The sequence below is a fragment of the Amblyomma americanum genome, chromosome 1 (assembly GCF_052857255.1).
Source record: "Amblyomma americanum isolate KBUSLIRL-KWMA chromosome 1, ASM5285725v1, whole genome shotgun sequence".
Lineage (NCBI taxonomy): Eukaryota > Metazoa > Arthropoda > Arachnida > Ixodida > Ixodidae > Amblyomma > Amblyomma americanum.
Genome location: NC_135497.1, coordinates 200,295,464 through 200,313,308, shown reverse-complemented (window position 1 = coordinate 200,313,308; position 17,845 = coordinate 200,295,464). Strand labels below are relative to the sequence as shown.

Below are 17,845 nucleotides of genomic sequence, written 5' to 3'. Positions count from 1 at the left end.
CCCTCATAGCCCGAGTTGCTTTGGGACATTAAGCCCCCATAAACCGTATTCACTCTGTCTCTGTCATTGTCCCTTCCTTTTTTTATTTGCACAGCTACGTAAGTTAGTTACAATGAACCAACTAGCCCAGCAAGCAACCATGCTGGAATACAAAAGTTTGATGTTTCTACCCTTTTTACTACTCCTCCATATCATGCAGCTACACATGAAAAACGACACCTAGAAAACAACTAAGCATGTAGGAAGCAGTAATCATGTGTTCAGCAAAGGGAGTGTAAGCCTTCACCCTACTTACACCTTCAAAAGAACTCCCTTATATTTGAGCTCAGCCTTAATTGAGCAAGTTCTCAATCTGTTGGATGTCAACATGATGGCGTGTCCCACCCACTGAGACACAGCCACATTTATAAAAAATTTAATCTATTTTGAATTCACTTTGGCCTTCCGACACCTGCCACTCAAATGAGCCTGAAACTCGCCCTTACCTCACAGTCCAAATTCGATGCCAGAACATCTCTTATAAAGGGCCCAAGGGTTTCCTGTAGGTACCCATCCCCAAGAAGCTTCAGATATGCTTCCGTTGCCTTCGTTGCTAAAGAGTTGCCCCGAAATGTAAGGTGCTGGTCTCCTATGCAAAGGCACAAGACACACAGTGAGCACAATGCACACAACGATGCAATTTTGAGCTAGTGGTGCTCAAGAAAACTGACCACTGCGCAGCCACTACTATTACATCCATATGCAACTGTGAATATAATAATAAAAAAAAACCTCTGCCAATTACTTTATTCTGTCAGTCTGTCCTTACAGTAAAGCAACCATGCCTAAAGATAACACAGAACTTATATTTGTATGTGTTCATTAGAGAAACACAACTCCTCTCCATTAACATTAACACACATTGTGACAGCAAAAAAAAAAACACAACAGTAAACATGTAAAAAGTGTTGACAGCCAGTTGCACTTTATGAGGTATTATACTATTCAGAACCATTGGGCAGTAAGGCTAGACAGTCACTAAAAAAAAAGGCAAACATGACTCACCTATGTCTTGAAGATCAGCCATGACAAGTTGAGTAAGGAACTCTTGGGCCATCTCCTCTCGGTGCATTATGCTCACCAGGCCAGTTGCTATCTCTTCCTGTAACAGAACCAGGAAAACATGCAGCATATTATATTACGATGCTGCTCGCAAACGAAAACAGGAGGAGGAGGAACTGAAGCTACCTACCTTAAGTCGTACTCCCAGTACAGGCTCCAGAAGTCTGCACAAGGGCCCATAATCACGCTTCAGGTACTGCGTGAATCATAGCAAAGAAAATGTGCACATAGAAAAACAGAAGTACAACAACATTTGGTTACAAGGCAAATTATAGCACTACCAGTCTAACTGCACAGGCCCAAATACCGTAAACCCCTGTTAACTCAAACTAGCATATCTCGAGACCAATGTTTCATGTCATACAAACTTCGATACGGCAGCAAAGAGCAGGTTGGTTGCGATAACGATGCCCACGTGTCTATGTTAGGTCGAAATAACTAAGTTTCAGTCGAAAAACGATCTCCACAGAATGGCTGGCATCTATTTTTGTCTGAAAAATCAAACTTTTGAGCTCTACAGATATTGGTTGTGAATATGTGTGCGACAGTTCTTCAATAAAAGATATTAAAGTGTGAAAATTCAGTTGGCTACTATATATAGAATGTACCGGTGAATGCGAGTTCGATAAACATCAACAACAGTGCTATACTTCTGCACAGTATTTTTGAGAGGAAGCTACGAATGTTCGATATCAACAATACTAATTCCATACAACCAGTTTCAATATATCAGGTATCGACTGTAGTTCAGTTTCAATATATCTGGTATCAACTGTAGGGACAGCTGGCCACGAGGATGCCTTGCATTGTTTTGTGGGCTGCCACCAAAGTGCAACAGTACTATGATGGCAGTGTGGTTGCATTTATCCTACCTCAAGTGTGTGCACTAGGGATATGTGAATATTGAAATTTTCGAATACGAATCATATACGATTATGAAAAAAATATCTTATATACTGAATCGAATATCTGTTCAGTATAATAATACTTTCAGAAAAAGATGCATAGGAAAATGCCTTTTTTTTTCCAAATAGTGTATGGTTATTGTAACCAATAAAGAGGCCTAGACTGACTCAGCATCACAGAAAAAAAAAAAAAAGAATGGAGTGCATAAAAATGTATTTGATTAGACAGCATAACTGTATGCAACCTGTACACTGGTCATGAAAAATGAGTAAAAAAATGAAATCCATGTATGTCACATGGCTGGCAACTACAGATAACACGATGGGTAGTAACATCTCATTAATACGGACTAAAAGTAGAGTAGGAAATGTAGCAATTATCCAAAGAATGAGTTAATCAATGCCTTGCCAACCAAAAAAAAGCAAACATTTGAAAATGCGATGAAGCCTTGCAAGGAGACTTCACTCCACACAAACAGCGAAAAGCCCATGATGAGCGTGTAGTTTCGGCATGCCGGAAGAATAACGTAGATGTACTTGAGGGCAACAATATCGGAATGGTAAGACTGCTTCTCAAAAGAAACTGATCAGTGATGCGCCGGTCGGTACATCAAAACTTTGCTTCAAAACTATTCTAACAAGATCACTATTCGCTTTGAACTGAAATTTCACTATTTACGCATGCCTACTCGACCCCAATCTTGGAGCCCCACACGGAATTCTGCAAGTGGGCTTGCCCGCATACCATAGCTGACCAAAACCACGTGGCACAGCTCATGTTAGAATCAGGAGAGCAAGCTGCTGGGCTAGTTGGCGATGCATGTTGTGTACTAGGAAGTGCAAAAAACGGACAAGGGACGGAGTAGGGGACTCAAAAACACGTTCACGACTCCGTCCCTCGTCCGTTTTTTCACTTCCTAGTAAACATCATGTTAGAATCTGAGTTGTGAAGGTCAGATGCCATAGGTGCGGGCATTAAAATTTGTAGCACATAACAGACGGATAAAAAAAAAATCGCGCTTTTGCGATGTGACTAATAGAAGTGGGTGGTAGGCCATGTAGGTCTCATCACGTGTGATATGCGAGAAAGCCCACTTCCGAAATTTCGTATGGAGGCCAAGCCTATCAGCGCCCAAATGTGAACGGTTCACTCTAGAATGACGGAGAAGAAAGCTAAGAGGATGCATTTGTGCTGTTTTCCTGACACTTTAAACTTGACCTTCGTACAATTTTCCCAGATATTGTGGTTATTTTTTTATGCGAATGCAGACCGAATAACAAACATATTCAACTCGTATTCGAAATTTCGAACATTGGCACACCCCTACTGTGGACAGCTGAGCTGGAATTTCATGCCAAGCTTGTTAACATTCTTGCAACTGTGCCAGAAGTTTGCTGCATTTCTTCATTGTGTGTACAGCAGTGACAGCATTGACGAATGTTATCACTGCTACACATTATGGCTCTGTCACTGTGGATGTGTCCACACGACATGCTCTCAGCCACAACTAATGTGTGCTCACATAAACCTTGTAAGAAATCCATGCAGCCATGTTGAAAACACAGTGTGTTCACTTGGCTTGTAGTAACAAAGACAAAGTAGGTGCAGCTACACTAGCAGCCATAATAGTTGCACTTGCAAGTCAAATTTGGAAAGCTGAATGATGCACACTGCTAACAACTCCACTGTAATGGTGTCTGAATGCACGTCAACAAGATGGGTCATAGACGAAACAAAAGGAATCAAACACTACCACAGACTAAAAGGCAGGTCCTGCTCTTGTTGCATGACGTCCTGAAAATGTCTTGAGAGCATTTAGCTTGAAGGTGCCCTTTTGAGCCTGCATTATATAGAGTTAACGTAGGACCTGCTGGTTGGATAGCTCGTCAGGGAATTTCACAGCTCCTGTGTTTCACTTCCATGAAGATGAAACCTGCCATGAAGTACAAAAATTCTGAAGGGACTTAAGTCTGCTTATGTGGAGGAATGCGAAAGCATGTGTTTTGAGGAAAAGAAACGTTTTTGAGGAAAGAGCACAGTAGCTCTCTGATCTGGACATCTGGGACATCTTAGGGGACACCTCAACACCCCATGAAAGCATGTGTTCTGAGTGAGGAAAGAAAACATTTTTGGGTGCAGTAGCTTTCAGATCTTGAGGTGTTTTGAGGAAAGGAAAGGTTTTTGAGGAAAGGAAAGGGTGCCATTGCTCTCAGATCTTGACATCTCTTGGATACCTCAACCCCACCAAAGCATGTGATTTGAGGAAAGGAAAGGTTTTCACAGAAAGGAAAGGGCACAGTAGCTCTCAGATCTTGACATATCAGTGGACACCTCAACCTCATGTTTTTAGGAAAGGAAAGCATGTGTTTTGAGGAAAGGAAAGGTTTTGGCTGAAAGGACAGGGCAGAGTAGCTCTCAGATCTTGACATCTCGGTGGACACCTCAACCCCCCCAAAGCATGCATTTTGAGGAAAAGAAGGGCTTTTGAGGAAAGGAAAGTGTGCAGTAACTCTCAGATCTCAACATCTCAGTGGACACCTCAACCTCACCAAAGCATGTATTTTGAGGAAAGGAAAGGGCACAGTAGCTCTTAGATCTGGACATCTTTTACATTTTGCTTCCACATTTTGCTAAGCCTTTTATCCCACATAGCCTAATAATGCTTTCACATTAATAAGCAGCAAACACCAAAAAAATATGCGTACTGGCTGCTTGTTTCATGTGGCTGGCAAGTGCAGGGCACCAAACTATGAGAAATGCATGCACACAGTCAGCAGTAGCTACAGTACTGTGTCCTGGCAGCCACTGGTGTCCTTGGCAACATTCCACACAAGCATAGTTTCAGCTGGACAGTAGCAACTAGACATACATGATTTCTGCCGTATACAGGGGTATACAGGGTGTTTCACATAGCTTGAGCCAAGGATTTTAAAAATGCGGGAAACCGCACCTTGGTGAAACTAACAACATGTTGCTTGCAGTCATGTGGCACTTTTTAGATAATTTTTTATATTATGCTTCATTAGCTAATTAACTAAGATGAGTAACGCAATTTTTAATCTTCACTTTAGAGCCAAATGTGTTTCGTTAAGTATAGAGGGGGTAAAAAACAACCGATTCGATTTTTTCTACAAATGTACCTCCTACATGGTCCTTTTTTCCTGTCATTTAATAGAAGCTTACTGGAAAAAAGGACCGTGCACGAGATACAATGGTAGAAAGAATGAGATCAGTTGTTTCTTAACCCCAATCTACTACATAACAAACTGCACTAACTGTAAAGTGAATATTAAATTTTTACATAATTAACCTTAGCTAATTAACCAATTATGCTGAATTTTAAATATAATCTAAGGAATGCCACACAGTCAGAAACAATATGTTGTTGGTTTTAAGCTGGGGTGCATGCTTTTTTTAAATCCTTGGTTCAAGTTACATGAAACAGCCTCCACATGATGCACAAGCTACAATTGTCAATTTAACAGTGGAAGCAAATGTCAGGAAAAAGAAAATGAGTGGCCACTGAAATTAAAAAAGCCTTGTCAGACGACAAAATGAAGCAACAGCATGGGTGAAACCACTGCTTCACAACTATCACTGGCCAAACATATTTCAATGGTGCATCTGCCACCACCACAGGCCAGATGAGTGCAGCTTGTGCAACATGTCCCTCAAGCCATGCAAGCACATTCAGCTCACTGCTGCTTCCCTCCCAGCTCAGGTTGCACACGTGGGGAAACTTGCTGATGATGCTGGTAACGATTGTCGCAAGAAGGTATAGCAGATACAGCCCCTGGCTAAAAATTTGGACCCATGTTTTTTCAGAAAGGCTTCATTTTTTTTTTCATGGCACACCCCCCACATGGCCCACACAGTCGAAGCACAAAGGCAATGCGTAGGTATCGGGCCCCACATGCCCCACATAGTCAATTTGGAAAGGCAATGCGGCCCATTAATGGCAAACCAAACTGCAAATGGTCCTGTAGGCCTGTAGTTTTAGATTCCGGCCTGATGCACGCAGTGCACGCCCCAGAGATTATCGAAAATTTGCTCTTGTGCTACCTACCACTCGTCGGAGGAAGCGACCACCAATGCAAACGAGCTGGGTAAACAGCATGCAATTCGAATTTTCAGCAAAGCCAATTTGCATATGAATTAAATTCTGCCGGGAGTGGCCGCCAACAGGGACGCATACTCCCCACGGCTCGTCCAAAACTGTCGACTCCCGCAAGTAGGTCGACTTTGCATATAGGCAGACTCCACAATTTCAGGTAGTCATTTTTCTGAAGGTCGACTTATATGCGACTGTACCGTAATAAAAGATGGCAGTGACCAACCCTCTAACCACGGTACATCACTCAGAAATGCCGCAGACTGCCGTTTCACACAGTCAACCCGTCGCAGGTGCATAGCAAGAATGGTCACGCTGCCGGACACACACACACACCGACGCTTCTACTGGCATCCATGGTTACATTGCAGTGAAGCATGTCTTCTACGCAAGCATTACCATGGAATGGTTTTTGTGCTGGGAATACTGGGATTTGAGCGTTTTGCATGTCAAGCATCGGCATCGCTCTGTGCGCTGCCTCACAGCACCAAGGAGCTGTCGCTTCCCCAGTTTGAGGCATAATAGGGATCAGACATTCCTATATAGCACCAAAGATCCTTGAATTAACCAAGCTGGTGCAAGTCGCTGCTTCTAATTATTCAGTAAAATTTACATGAGAAACTATGCGACCGCAAAAATTCTTCAAATTATCCAGGATTTCGAATTAACCAAGTTCAAATTATCCAGGGTTTACTGTCCATTGGTAAAAAATATATATATATAAATAGAACATGCAAAAGTTTTTGGTTGGTAATTTAAATTTAATGCCTAACGTAAAAGCTAGTAAATATAGTACCCCTGCACAGCTCTGCTCTTCCTGAATAAATTGATGCCATGCTCATTTCAACTAAAGGCAAACAAGAGAAAAACAGTGATGTGATTGGCCGAAGTACCTTTGGAGAAGCTTTTGGAGCAACCAAAAGTGTCTTTTGGCACACAGCAGTGAACATTTGGCGCAGATATATACCATATTTTCCACTACAAAAGTCGCGCTTTTTCAAAATAATTTTCGTCAGTGCAACTTATATATATGGCAAAAAAATGACGCACCACCACATGCCATCTTTTGTCATTCCTAGTAACTACCGTATAAACGCGTGTAAGGGCCGCACGTTTTTTCCAGATTTGAGGGCCAATTTTCGGGGTGCGGCCCATACATGCGATTTTCGAAGAAAAAAAAATCCTTTTTAAAGTAAAACACACCAATCAGAAAATCAGCAGATTTATTCTACATTCAATCGCCACTTGCGGTGTATTCCGACTCCGAGCTGGTGCTATGCTAAGAAGTTCTAGCCACGCTAACAGTGCTTTGGTTGCTCTGGTGCACGCTCATTCCACAAGAAGTCGCGCAACACGTCCGCTTTCAATGCGTAGCCGTTGAGCAGCTCTTCCAGTTCAGGAAACTTGCACGGCTTACCTCGAAAAGTGCGCTTTTTGCAGCTTGAGTTTCTCAATGCATCCTTTTGGTTCCGCCATCGTCGGACGCACTTCTCGGCCACGTCAAATTTCCTGCCTGTCGCATACTTGCCGTGTTCGGCTGCAAACTCCCAGCCGTGTAGCTATTAGGTGCTTACCCATCGTGCTAAAACTACAACGCTCGGCGGCAGCATGCGAAAGCCACAACTATGGTGAACCACAACTCCCGAGCCTTTGAGAGCCACAAATTTTGGATTGGATTGGATTTTCACGGATTTTGGATTGGATTGTATTTTGGGGCTCATTCCTTTATAACAGGCGGACCTTACACCAAAGTTCTAGCCAACTTTGAGACGCTACAAAACGCTGGTGATGCTTATGCCGATATGGATAGCGGAAGCCGGTGGGAGCTCGCGACAGAGGATAAAGTTGACGATAATGATAATGAGTCGCGGCCTCTGGCGCCATCCGTGGGCGGCACCTGAAAGCTTCTGTGCGCATGCGTTGCCTCCGCGATCAAGCGCGCCGTTTCTTGCAGCCGGAGCTGATCTCGGATGCCACGGCGCGTGCATTTCAAAGGCTATTGCCGCGTGGGTAGTGTGGAAAGTTTAGGTGCGGCCCATACAGGGATATTAGTTTTCTAATATTTCCTTCTGGAAAACAGGGTGCGGCCCATACACGGGTGCGGCCCTTACACGTGTTTATACGGTTTGTTTGAAAAGAAAATCGATGAGTAAAAGAAAAAAAGAACATCATTATTACTGCTTTTAGAGCAGCACAATCTGCTACCGTGATCCGCTTCCATGGGAGCCCAACTACGCCTGCACAGTGGCAGGCATACGTTCCTGAGGGCCATCTGAGCAATGAGCAGATTGCTCACCACGGATGCAGTTCATGGTAGTGGGCGCAGATCGCGCTACGCTAAAACTATTAACGCAAGAGCGCTACGGAGCCAGTCTAAGGCTACAGCGGCTCCGCTATGCTTTGCCACATGTTCATGCCTGAAAAATCTCAAGAGCACCAGCGAGCACAAGAGCACACACCCATAGCGAGCTTTACATTTTTGTGCGCGCCGCGCACCTTGCTTCACGGCCTCAAGGTCTTCGCAAAGTTGGCTTCTCCTCTGGTGCTGAAGCCACCTCAAAGAGCGCATTCGGTATCTATTTGCTTCGCAATCCTAGACTTCGCGCGTGCCGCAATGCCATCACACTGCGAGAAGTACATCGCTATGGCCAGACACTCTTTACTATAGCCATTTCTTCGACAAAAATCTTTAACATAACCGGAAAACAAAAAATGTACAGTTGTCTACGGAAGGTGCAATGAAACTGCAGCTTTACTTCACTATATCCGAGTTTTTATTATAACTGAGTTTACTATAGCAGGGTTCAACTATATTTGTAAAATTACGAACGGAGATAACAAGACTTGGAATGTGTGCACTTATGAGTCGTAAAAAATCAAGTCGAGGGAAAATGGCTGCGCTGTTCCTATGCCACCTTGGAAGGTGTCAAAAAAATTAGGCAGTGGCTTAGCTCTAGTTAAGCCTTGATATACAAGCGAAAAGCTTCAGTTATGTTTGGTTTGACGTCATGGTTATGCTTCGTAGCTTAGCTGGTATTGTATACATAGGAAGACGTTGAGAGTGGAACACCCTAGTCACACTCGCACTTTCACTAAGTCGTACCACGTGGTCGTTGTAACGGCGTTTCTTGGGATTTTCCTCTTCTGACGCTCTTGTTTCCTCTTCCTCACTCGCTTGGCTGCTGCTGGCTGAAGATGCGGCCAAGACACGCTTTTCGGCTTCTTTCCAACGTGGTTTAGCAAGGCGTATTTCCCGCTGTTCAGGCAATTCGGCTGCACGATTAGCTTTGGCTTTATCATTTTTTCGCTGTTGTGCAGCCAACTCCCAAGCGAGCGCTTCTGGATCGGACGAATTTAGTTTCTCAGCTTTTCTGCGTAATCTAGCAGCAGCCGCACTCTCCTTCCCTTCCATGTCGAGTGCGCACGCCTATTCTCTGGCAAGCGCATTATATAGCCTCCTTGCACATGCACATGACGCACATGTGCAGTAGCGGGCGGCTGCGCCGAAAGGTCAGGTGACGGAGTCGGCGACGGCGACGGCTGCGGCAGCGGTGAGGAACGACCACCTGCGCGGCGCGTGACGTCACTCGTTTTCGCGCATGCGCATAACACACCAGTTCGGCTCACACGAAGCTCGGCTCTGACCCGCGTAGTGAAGCTTATCGCTTCAAAAAAAAAAAAAGAAAAAAAAGCGCGAAACGAGCTTTCAAAACAGTAGGAAAATGGTGGTGGTTGGGGAGTGGTTTCCGAATTGCAATCGCATGAAGTGGAACATCATTTCGAAGCTCGCACTTCGTTTTTCAGCCACATGACTATCAAAATATTCATTTTTTCTATACTTGGGAATTGATTTGAGCATGGATATTTTGTGGAGGTACAATCTGAAGTATGTTTAGTACGGAGAATTATTTTCGAAAAATTGACTTTCTCGTGCTTTTTCCCAATCTCAAGACCCGCATCCCCATTCCTTAAGGGCCCATTCAAACTTGAGAGTCGCAGAGGTCATGCGACAGTTTTGGTTGAAAAGTGACAGTCGCAAACAGTTGCGTTGGTCGAAAAACGACAGTTGTGGGCCAGTCACTCGATGCTCGATTTTGCTGCCTCGCGACTGCGAGTCGCAAACCGCTGAACCAATCAGCGAGCAAGCCGAGCTTTCGGCATCGACGCTGCTCACGGGTGCGCCGAACGACGAGCGATCTGTTTTTTTGGCTGCCCTAGTCGTCGCTAAGCCTAGCCGGTTTCACATCGATGCCGCAGCTGAGGACGTTTCACAACCGCCTGCGCTGTAACCAAGATGCTACTCTCGTCACAGCTTTATTGTGAACCCCATCTCGTGATCATATAAAAATATGCCCGATTTCCGCGACTCCTTCAGCAGCGGAGAAAGCAGACGCCAGGCGATCGAACCTCATTGGGCAGCAGCAGCAAAGCGGCTATGAGCTTTGTAATCTGCTTGCATCCAGCAGCTCGGTATTGGCCAACGACCCTCAAAATTGATTCGATTTTCGAATTTTTCCCAAAGCATGGTATGAACGCGAACGAACAACATACTAGTGCATTTTTCTGATGCTAGCGGCCGGCATCCAGGCTGGCTGGCAGGCCGCTTGTACGACCGAGGTGCACATTGCCGCTATATCTACCTCTTCGCTCAGGTCGTCGCAGTACATTGCTAGTATCGAGGGACCAAAGCACTTTCGAGGGGCAAGAGCGAGAGCAGGGGACGCAGCCAAAGCAGACGAAACCCTCGAAAGCGGGCAAATGGCGTCATTCCCAGGAGTTCTCATTTCAAACGAGAATCGAATGAGAAGGTGACCCGCAGGTCGCCCTTACAAGTAAGATCGGTGTTGTCGAGCTGCAGTGTAGTAGCAGGCGACTGCTGGTCGCGCGACCTCTGCGACTCTTAAGTGTGAATGGGCCCTAAAGGCGCACTAAAGAGGAATTTGAACTCGTCTTTTTACCACGGGAACTTTATCTACACGTTCCGGGAATTCTTAGAAACTTCGGATTATGGTCTTGTGCGGCCGATTGCCCTAATTAAATCAGATTAAACGTCCCGGCTCCCGCCTTTTTTTTTAACTCAACGCGTAGGTAGGAGGTGTCAACGAATGCATCGGCCAGTCCCGTGGCGGCTTGCCACTCTGCCATCAGCGGAGTGATACGTAAATCAAGGAGTCCACGTGTATTTTTATTTCTGTGGGCCTAATTTGCGACTATACTGTCTGTGACTGAAACTGTTTATTCATAGAAACCGAAAAAACAACATAAAAGCAAAAGCGAAGCCGCCACTGGACTGGCTGAAAGGAACTCCACGTGTTGGCTGACTCCACCTACCTACCGCGTTGAGTTCAAAAAAAGGCGGGAGCCGGGACATTTAATCCAATTTAATGAGGGCAATCGGCCACACAGGACAAGAATTCGAAGTTTCTAAGAATGCCCAGAACGTGTAGGTAGAGTTCCAGCGGTAAAAAGACGAGTTCAGATTTCTCTTCAGTGCAGCTTTAAAACAATGTTTCTCTGACATATTCCACTGTGCTCTTAATTCAGTTTCAGACAAAAACTGAAGGGAGATAAAGAGAAAAAAAGGGGGGGAGGGGGGGCACAATAATGATTCAATATTTGTACCAAAATATAAATGCTTCAATGGCCAAAACATGAAGTGTAAGATTTCCACAAAGAAAAAATTAAAAATAAAACGAGTTGAATGACAGCAATGCATTTTCTGAGAAAATGCATAAAATGCATTGCTGCCATTCAACTCGTTTTATTTGTAGATGTTATTTGTGGAAGTTGTAGATGAGAAAATGTTTCTCATCCACAACTTGAGCCTATAGCGTTAAGACTAAAAAGTGAAACTGCTTACACGGTGCACAAACGAACTACAGCCAGAAGGAGAACAAGAAGAAGCTACAGTAGAACTTTTTTTTCTCCCTTTCAGGGTTTGGTGAATCCCCAGTAAGACGCAAGAGAAGCAGGGTACCTGAAGAAAAGGCTGGTAGGAGGCCAAGGGTTGCACCTCCAGTGACTGGTAGCGCCATTTGAGCCGAACTGAGGGAGGCGTGCTCTCTTTGGCCCCTGGTGTTGGTGGCCCCTTCAGCTCAGGCACCAGAGGGTACCACTTCTCCGTCACATGGTGCGCACGTGCAGGCACCAGAGGAACTGTCACCATTCCCAGTGCTGTGCTCTTGTCCCGCCGCTTGCGCCTGTCAGCCTCCCGAAACACTGTCACCGTAAGGGAACCCACTGCAGGCAGGTGGCTGCAGCGCAATGCACAACATACTCATCCCTTCTGCTGGACAAACAAGCACTCACATAAAGGTATGCCTTACAAGGGCTCTCCAAAACAACCACTCAGCCCTGCTGTTGAGCTTGAGGCAGGTGTGCAGAGGAAGGTTGGTGCTTGCTAACTTATCAGGGAGTAGCTTTACACTTACTCCATAATCCCCATGCCCAACAACCACTGCAGCTGACAAAGTAGGGACACAGGCTCAGCCACCAAGCTGAGACAGCGTTCACTGCATGTAGGCAGCCACACTAAACGGATGAACAGCTAGCAGCATAATACTCTGTGTGAGCCAATACGGTCAATAGCTGATGATAGCAAAAATATAACAATGACATTGCACTCACCTCATGATAGCAGAGCCTGCTCATATATGTGAACAACAAACAATCTGCATGCTGTCCCCCTGATCAAGGTTTCCACCAATGATAGATATAGAGTTCACAAGTAATGAAATGCCTCTAATGAAGGCCCCAGTATGATGAGAGTCTCTGCTGTTATGAAGCTGAGGGAATCTTTTCTGTCAGGATTAAGTAAAATGACTAACAATTACGTAATTCTTTGTGGAATAAATGCAAATAATGTTCTGCACATTTTCTTTCCCTCATAGTTCCAATGAGTAGATAAGCAGAAAATTGACTGAGCCTACTAGTTGGACCTTGCTGCCAAACTAGTAGGCTGAGCCTCTCTACATTCGAAGCAGTCTGCCAAACTGAAAAAATAAACACCAATACCAAACATGATGACACAACCACAAAGTGAAGCACCATTTTACTGAAAGCGACTGTCTGAATTATTTTGTTGTGCCTCATAACTACACTAGAGACATGGAATTAAAGGAAAACCAGTATCCACGAGATCAGGCGACAGAAACTGAACCCTCAGTCTATTTCTCCACAGAGTAAATGGGCCAGCACAACCTACCTGAATTCAAAGTGCTCCCCCCAGAAGCAGAGTTGAGCTTTGAGCTTGGCTGAGGTGCGTGCATAAAGTGTGCCATCCAAACGCAGTTCACAGTAGTACCGCTTCTTGGGTGCCAAGCCTTTGGCCTCAAGAACCCAAAGGCGGAGACCATTCTCGGTGCGCCGAACAGCGTCCCGCTGTGGCTGTGCAGCTTGTCGCAACCGGGCCAACCAGTGCAGGCACTGCTGTCGTGACCGGCAGGCATACACACAGGCGGGGCCATCTCGAGGTGCCAACTCAAACCAGTGTTCACCAGCCCCCCGTGGAGCAGGGCCCTGCATAATCGAGAACATAAAAAAATTTGTATCACACACAAAAAAAAAGAAAACTCACACAAGTGGTGTGGTACTATAAAAAAGGAGCCTTAACATGGGCTACAAAAGGCGCCGCAGACCAGGGCTTAGGATCAATTTTAATCCCCTGGGACTCTTTACCGAGCACAGGCATCACACTGCACATGAGTGCTTTTGCATCATCAAAATGTACCCACCATGGCCAGGATTCAATTCCTTGACCTTGGGTTCAGCAGCTGAATGTCATAGTCAATAAGCCACTGAGGCAGCTTTACATCTACATGAGTGAAATAGAAAATGGCTTTCAGAGAAACTCTACCTCGGCAGGTTTGCATCTCCTCTGTGAATGAGCTACCGAATGTGCTTCAGAAACACTACCTCTGGTACTGGAAGCAGATGTGAACAGAAGACTGTTGCGCTCGTGTTCCTTCTGTTCATTTTTGTCCTCGTCTTTGGTTGCACTACAGCGTCTTGAAGCTATGTACTACCAACAAGCCACAAAAGCCACCCAACTGATCAATCAATCAAGCGTTTCTCAAACCATATCTGCCTTTCCATTGCGCAAAACGCAAGGAAGACCATATGCTCTTGTATTGCGCTCAACTAACACCTCGCCAAACACATCCAGCACATGCATATATGCACACGTTTGAGCGCGTATTCGGAGCTAGAATCTGCGGCCGCTCTCGTGAAAGGCCTTGAACACATCGCAATATCAGCCGGGCGCATGAAATTAACAGCCGAAATATTTTGTGAATCAGAACTATGCGATCATAATATGAAGTGAGCATTTGTGCTTGTGAGATGGTGAAACGAATGAGCTGCGATCACACACACGTACGTAAAACATAGATAAACAGTGAGAACTACTGAAAAAGGCGCCATTGCACGCGACACAGACGATATGCACCGCGGTCTTGTCGAAACAAGCGCCTGTATCGCGCAAAACACCGCATGAAGACCCGCGGTCCTTCCAGTCCATATAAAAATGGCTGCACGCGCTTTTCGCAACCACACCACCTCTCCGTTGTCAACCAGTTGCCCGAGCGCTGCTAGCACAAAATCGTCCTGGCGAGTCAGGCTGCCTGCTGGCAGCCCGAAACCACCCAACCAGAGAAAAACGAATGTGTTCTGGGCAGTCACCGGAAGTGCGCGGAGCAGCCAGAGAAAATCAAGCGACAGGCTCCGCGCTCTGGCAGCCCGCAGGCAGCCTGCAGGCAGCCAGAGGCGGATAATCGAAGAGGCCCATTGCCATTTAGCAATCACTGCAATTTGGTTCAGTTTTAGTTATAAAATTTCAGAAGACGACAAACCTTGCTCAAGGCTGGTGTGCCATGGAATGAAGCACAGACCGAAAAGAGGGCCCTTCCCTCCATTCTGTGATTTGCTCCTTGACACATCACCTTTCAGTATAAGCCCACATCAACTTGCAGATTTCATCTCTTTTTCAAAGTTTGTCAAGTTTCAAAACAATACTTACACTGTCACCCTAACAAGAACAGACACCTATGCAGAGAAGCACCAATGCCAAGACACTCTCCTTTAAAGGGCAACTGCACAACTTTTTGAGAAATTCGCGATATTCAAGGATTAAATTCTATATAGGTTGTAGGTAAAGCACGCAAAATGTTTTTGCACTAGCATTTAAAATAATGACGTAATCGACGATTGAATTTTGTGCTTCTCTTCAAAGCACCGGAGGAGCGCGGGGAAGTTCAGTGTGACGTCATGGAAGGTGATTTCAAATTACTGCTGCCGTCAGCCACACCATGCCGTGCCTTGTTGGAAGCTGCCAAACAATGCCCAGCAGACTTTTCCTTCGGTGGCGTTGTATTTTTTTCCTTCAAAGCAGGCGTTTGTGTGTTGGAAATGTACCGATACCTTCGATGACGTCATCATGTCCCCCCAACTTAGTGTTGTGTGCTGCAGAGAAGCTTGAAGGCTGTCACAATTTGAATAGGCGATTACGTCACTATTTCAAATGCTAGCCCAAATGAACTTCGCATGTTTTACCTGCAAGTTTCACACACTCAACCCTTTAAAGCTCATCGATTTCTAAAACTTATGCAGCTGCCATTTAAGTACTGTTGGTACTGCTATGCAATGAATACGACAGAGTAAAAGGTCCAGTTTATCGAAACATACCATGGGCACCCGCTTAAGGAAACAAGAGAGAAAAGCCTACCCAAGCCTGTCCCTGTGTGGGGTGGTTTCGGAGGCTTGGATGCAGAGGACCCAGCCTGGCCCCCTCCAGGCCCCAGGGGCCACCAGGTGACTGCAACAGTGACTCGTGCGAGCGCGAACCACGAAGCCGCGGTTGAGGCGCCTCAGCTCGCCGCGCACGCTCCAGCTTGCTCACACTCTTTGTGCGCTTCAAAGGGTTCTGCTTCAGGGACCGCTTAGAGAAGAAGCTCTGAAACATGAGAGGCCCGAGAGAAAGACAGTGTTAAGACTACTTCAAGAGTACTCCCCAGTGAAATGAAGTGCTTCATTCCATGCTATTAAAATGTGTTCTGGAGAAATCCTCAACACACCTTGAAGCACTTGCAATGCTTGATGAACCTGCTTGATGCAATAAATATATGGAGTATATAGTTTGCCAAAAACAAAGCAGATTATTAGGGGTGTGCAAATATTTGAAATTTCAGATACGAATATGTTCAATATTCGGTTCATATTCAGTTAGAGAAATTGATACTCGAGAATTTCTGAATATTTTCCAGCGATTGAATACCATGCCGACTTTCATAAATTCGATTGCGGCAAAATCACAATATCTGGGCAAATTATTTGAAGAACAATATTTGAAGTAATATTTTCTTCATATTTGATTCGTACTTTAAAATTTCTATTTTCACAAACCTCTACTGCTTATACTACACATCATATACACATATGCTGAATGGGAAGATCCAAGTTCACAGTAACTGTGTAACATGACAACGACCAGGTTAATTTTAATTGCACACTACTGTTACAATAATTTTGTAATACACCCTTTTTTTATTTTCTTTGGCGACTGCTGCTGAATGAGGTTACTCAAAGGTGACACATGAGCAATAATTTTTGTTTCGCAGAAAATAAAAACTAGGATTCATTACATGCAGTGAGCAACAGATTTAATGCAAGCCTAGGCACAAGATGCGAAACCTCAAGGTGCGCACTCAGTTTTGTGCCAGTTCAGGAGAACACTAAGGTCCCTCACCACTATGCGTGATGGTGTGGCAGTAGCATCCGGCACCCGACCCCCCAGGACAGGGGTGCTGGTGGCGCTGCCCCCCTGCCGAACCTCGTCACTGCCACGCTCCTGGGCTGCCTCTGCGATAGCAGCCACATGGGTATGGGCACAGAATCTAAGTCAGCAGCGAAAAGGGCATGTGCGACAGTAATAGAGAGAGAGTTCACACAGCTTAGAGTACAGCCTCATGCAAACAGTGGGGAAAAAAAAAAATGTCAGATTAAAAAAATAGGGAGAGGTGGGTGGGTGGGGGGGGGGGGGGGGAGGGTTTGCATATTTAACTGCTTAATAGATCCATGCACTACTTTGTCCTGGAAGCGTAATTCAATGCAACACGCCTTGACACTGGTGACGTTCGACACAAATGAACCTGACAACGTTACTCCAAATCATGAGGCAAGGCATTGCTTTTCCAACTTTGCCTGTAATGGTATCTTTTCCTCTAGGTTACAATAGCAGTCTCAAAGACCGCACCAATTAGACACTAATGCAGTTCACAGAACTTTCCAAAGTGCAATAAATCTTGAGATATTCATTGATCAATTTGCTTTTTACCACCCGATTCTGGTGCTGGAAGTCGCGCCATCAGGGTAATGAGCTCGTGACAACAGTGTAGAAAGATGCTTTACCTGCACTGTCATATCGGCAGCATGCACATGTGATATTTCACTACCTTGTGTTTTCCAGTGTGTTGTACTAGTGACAAAGCTGTCATGCTAAGAAGGGCAGATGACAACGTGCCGGTAACCTTCACAAGTGACAGAGCACCTGTCTGCTGCAATCATAGCTGAATGAGGCATAGCGCAGGTGCACAACTGCAAACATGTGCTGTCACAAGATTGTCAGTCCCTCGCATTATACTGCAGGCGAGACTTCCAATACTGAATGCCCAGTTTCCGGATCATGTGGGGAAAAAGAAGAGAATAGATTCGAGATTATCTCAACAGCTATTG

At 45.2% G+C, this 17,845-nt stretch overlaps 1 protein-coding gene across 6 annotated transcripts in view; it reads right to left on the bottom strand.

Annotated features, from left to right (window-relative positions):
• raskol (Ras GTPase-activating protein raskol) overlaps window positions 1–17,845 on the bottom strand; it is a 103,573-nt gene that overhangs the window by 52,799 nt on the left and 32,929 nt on the right. For all 6 annotated transcript variants that reach the window (XM_077648261.1, XM_077648262.1, XM_077648263.1 and 3 more), the window contains 7 exons: window positions 16,860–16,972; window positions 15,840–16,067; window positions 13,323–13,636; window positions 12,096–12,372; window positions 1,232–1,297; window positions 1,045–1,141; window positions 486–628 (listed from right to left, as the gene is read on the bottom strand). In XM_077648261.1, the coding sequence (XP_077504387.1) occupies window positions 486–628; window positions 1,045–1,141; window positions 1,232–1,297; window positions 12,096–12,372; window positions 13,323–13,636; window positions 15,840–16,067; window positions 16,860–16,972 (1,238 nt within the window). The remainder of the gene's footprint in view (window positions 1–485; window positions 629–1,044; window positions 1,142–1,231; window positions 1,298–12,095; window positions 12,373–13,322; window positions 13,637–15,839; window positions 16,068–16,859; window positions 16,973–17,845) is intronic.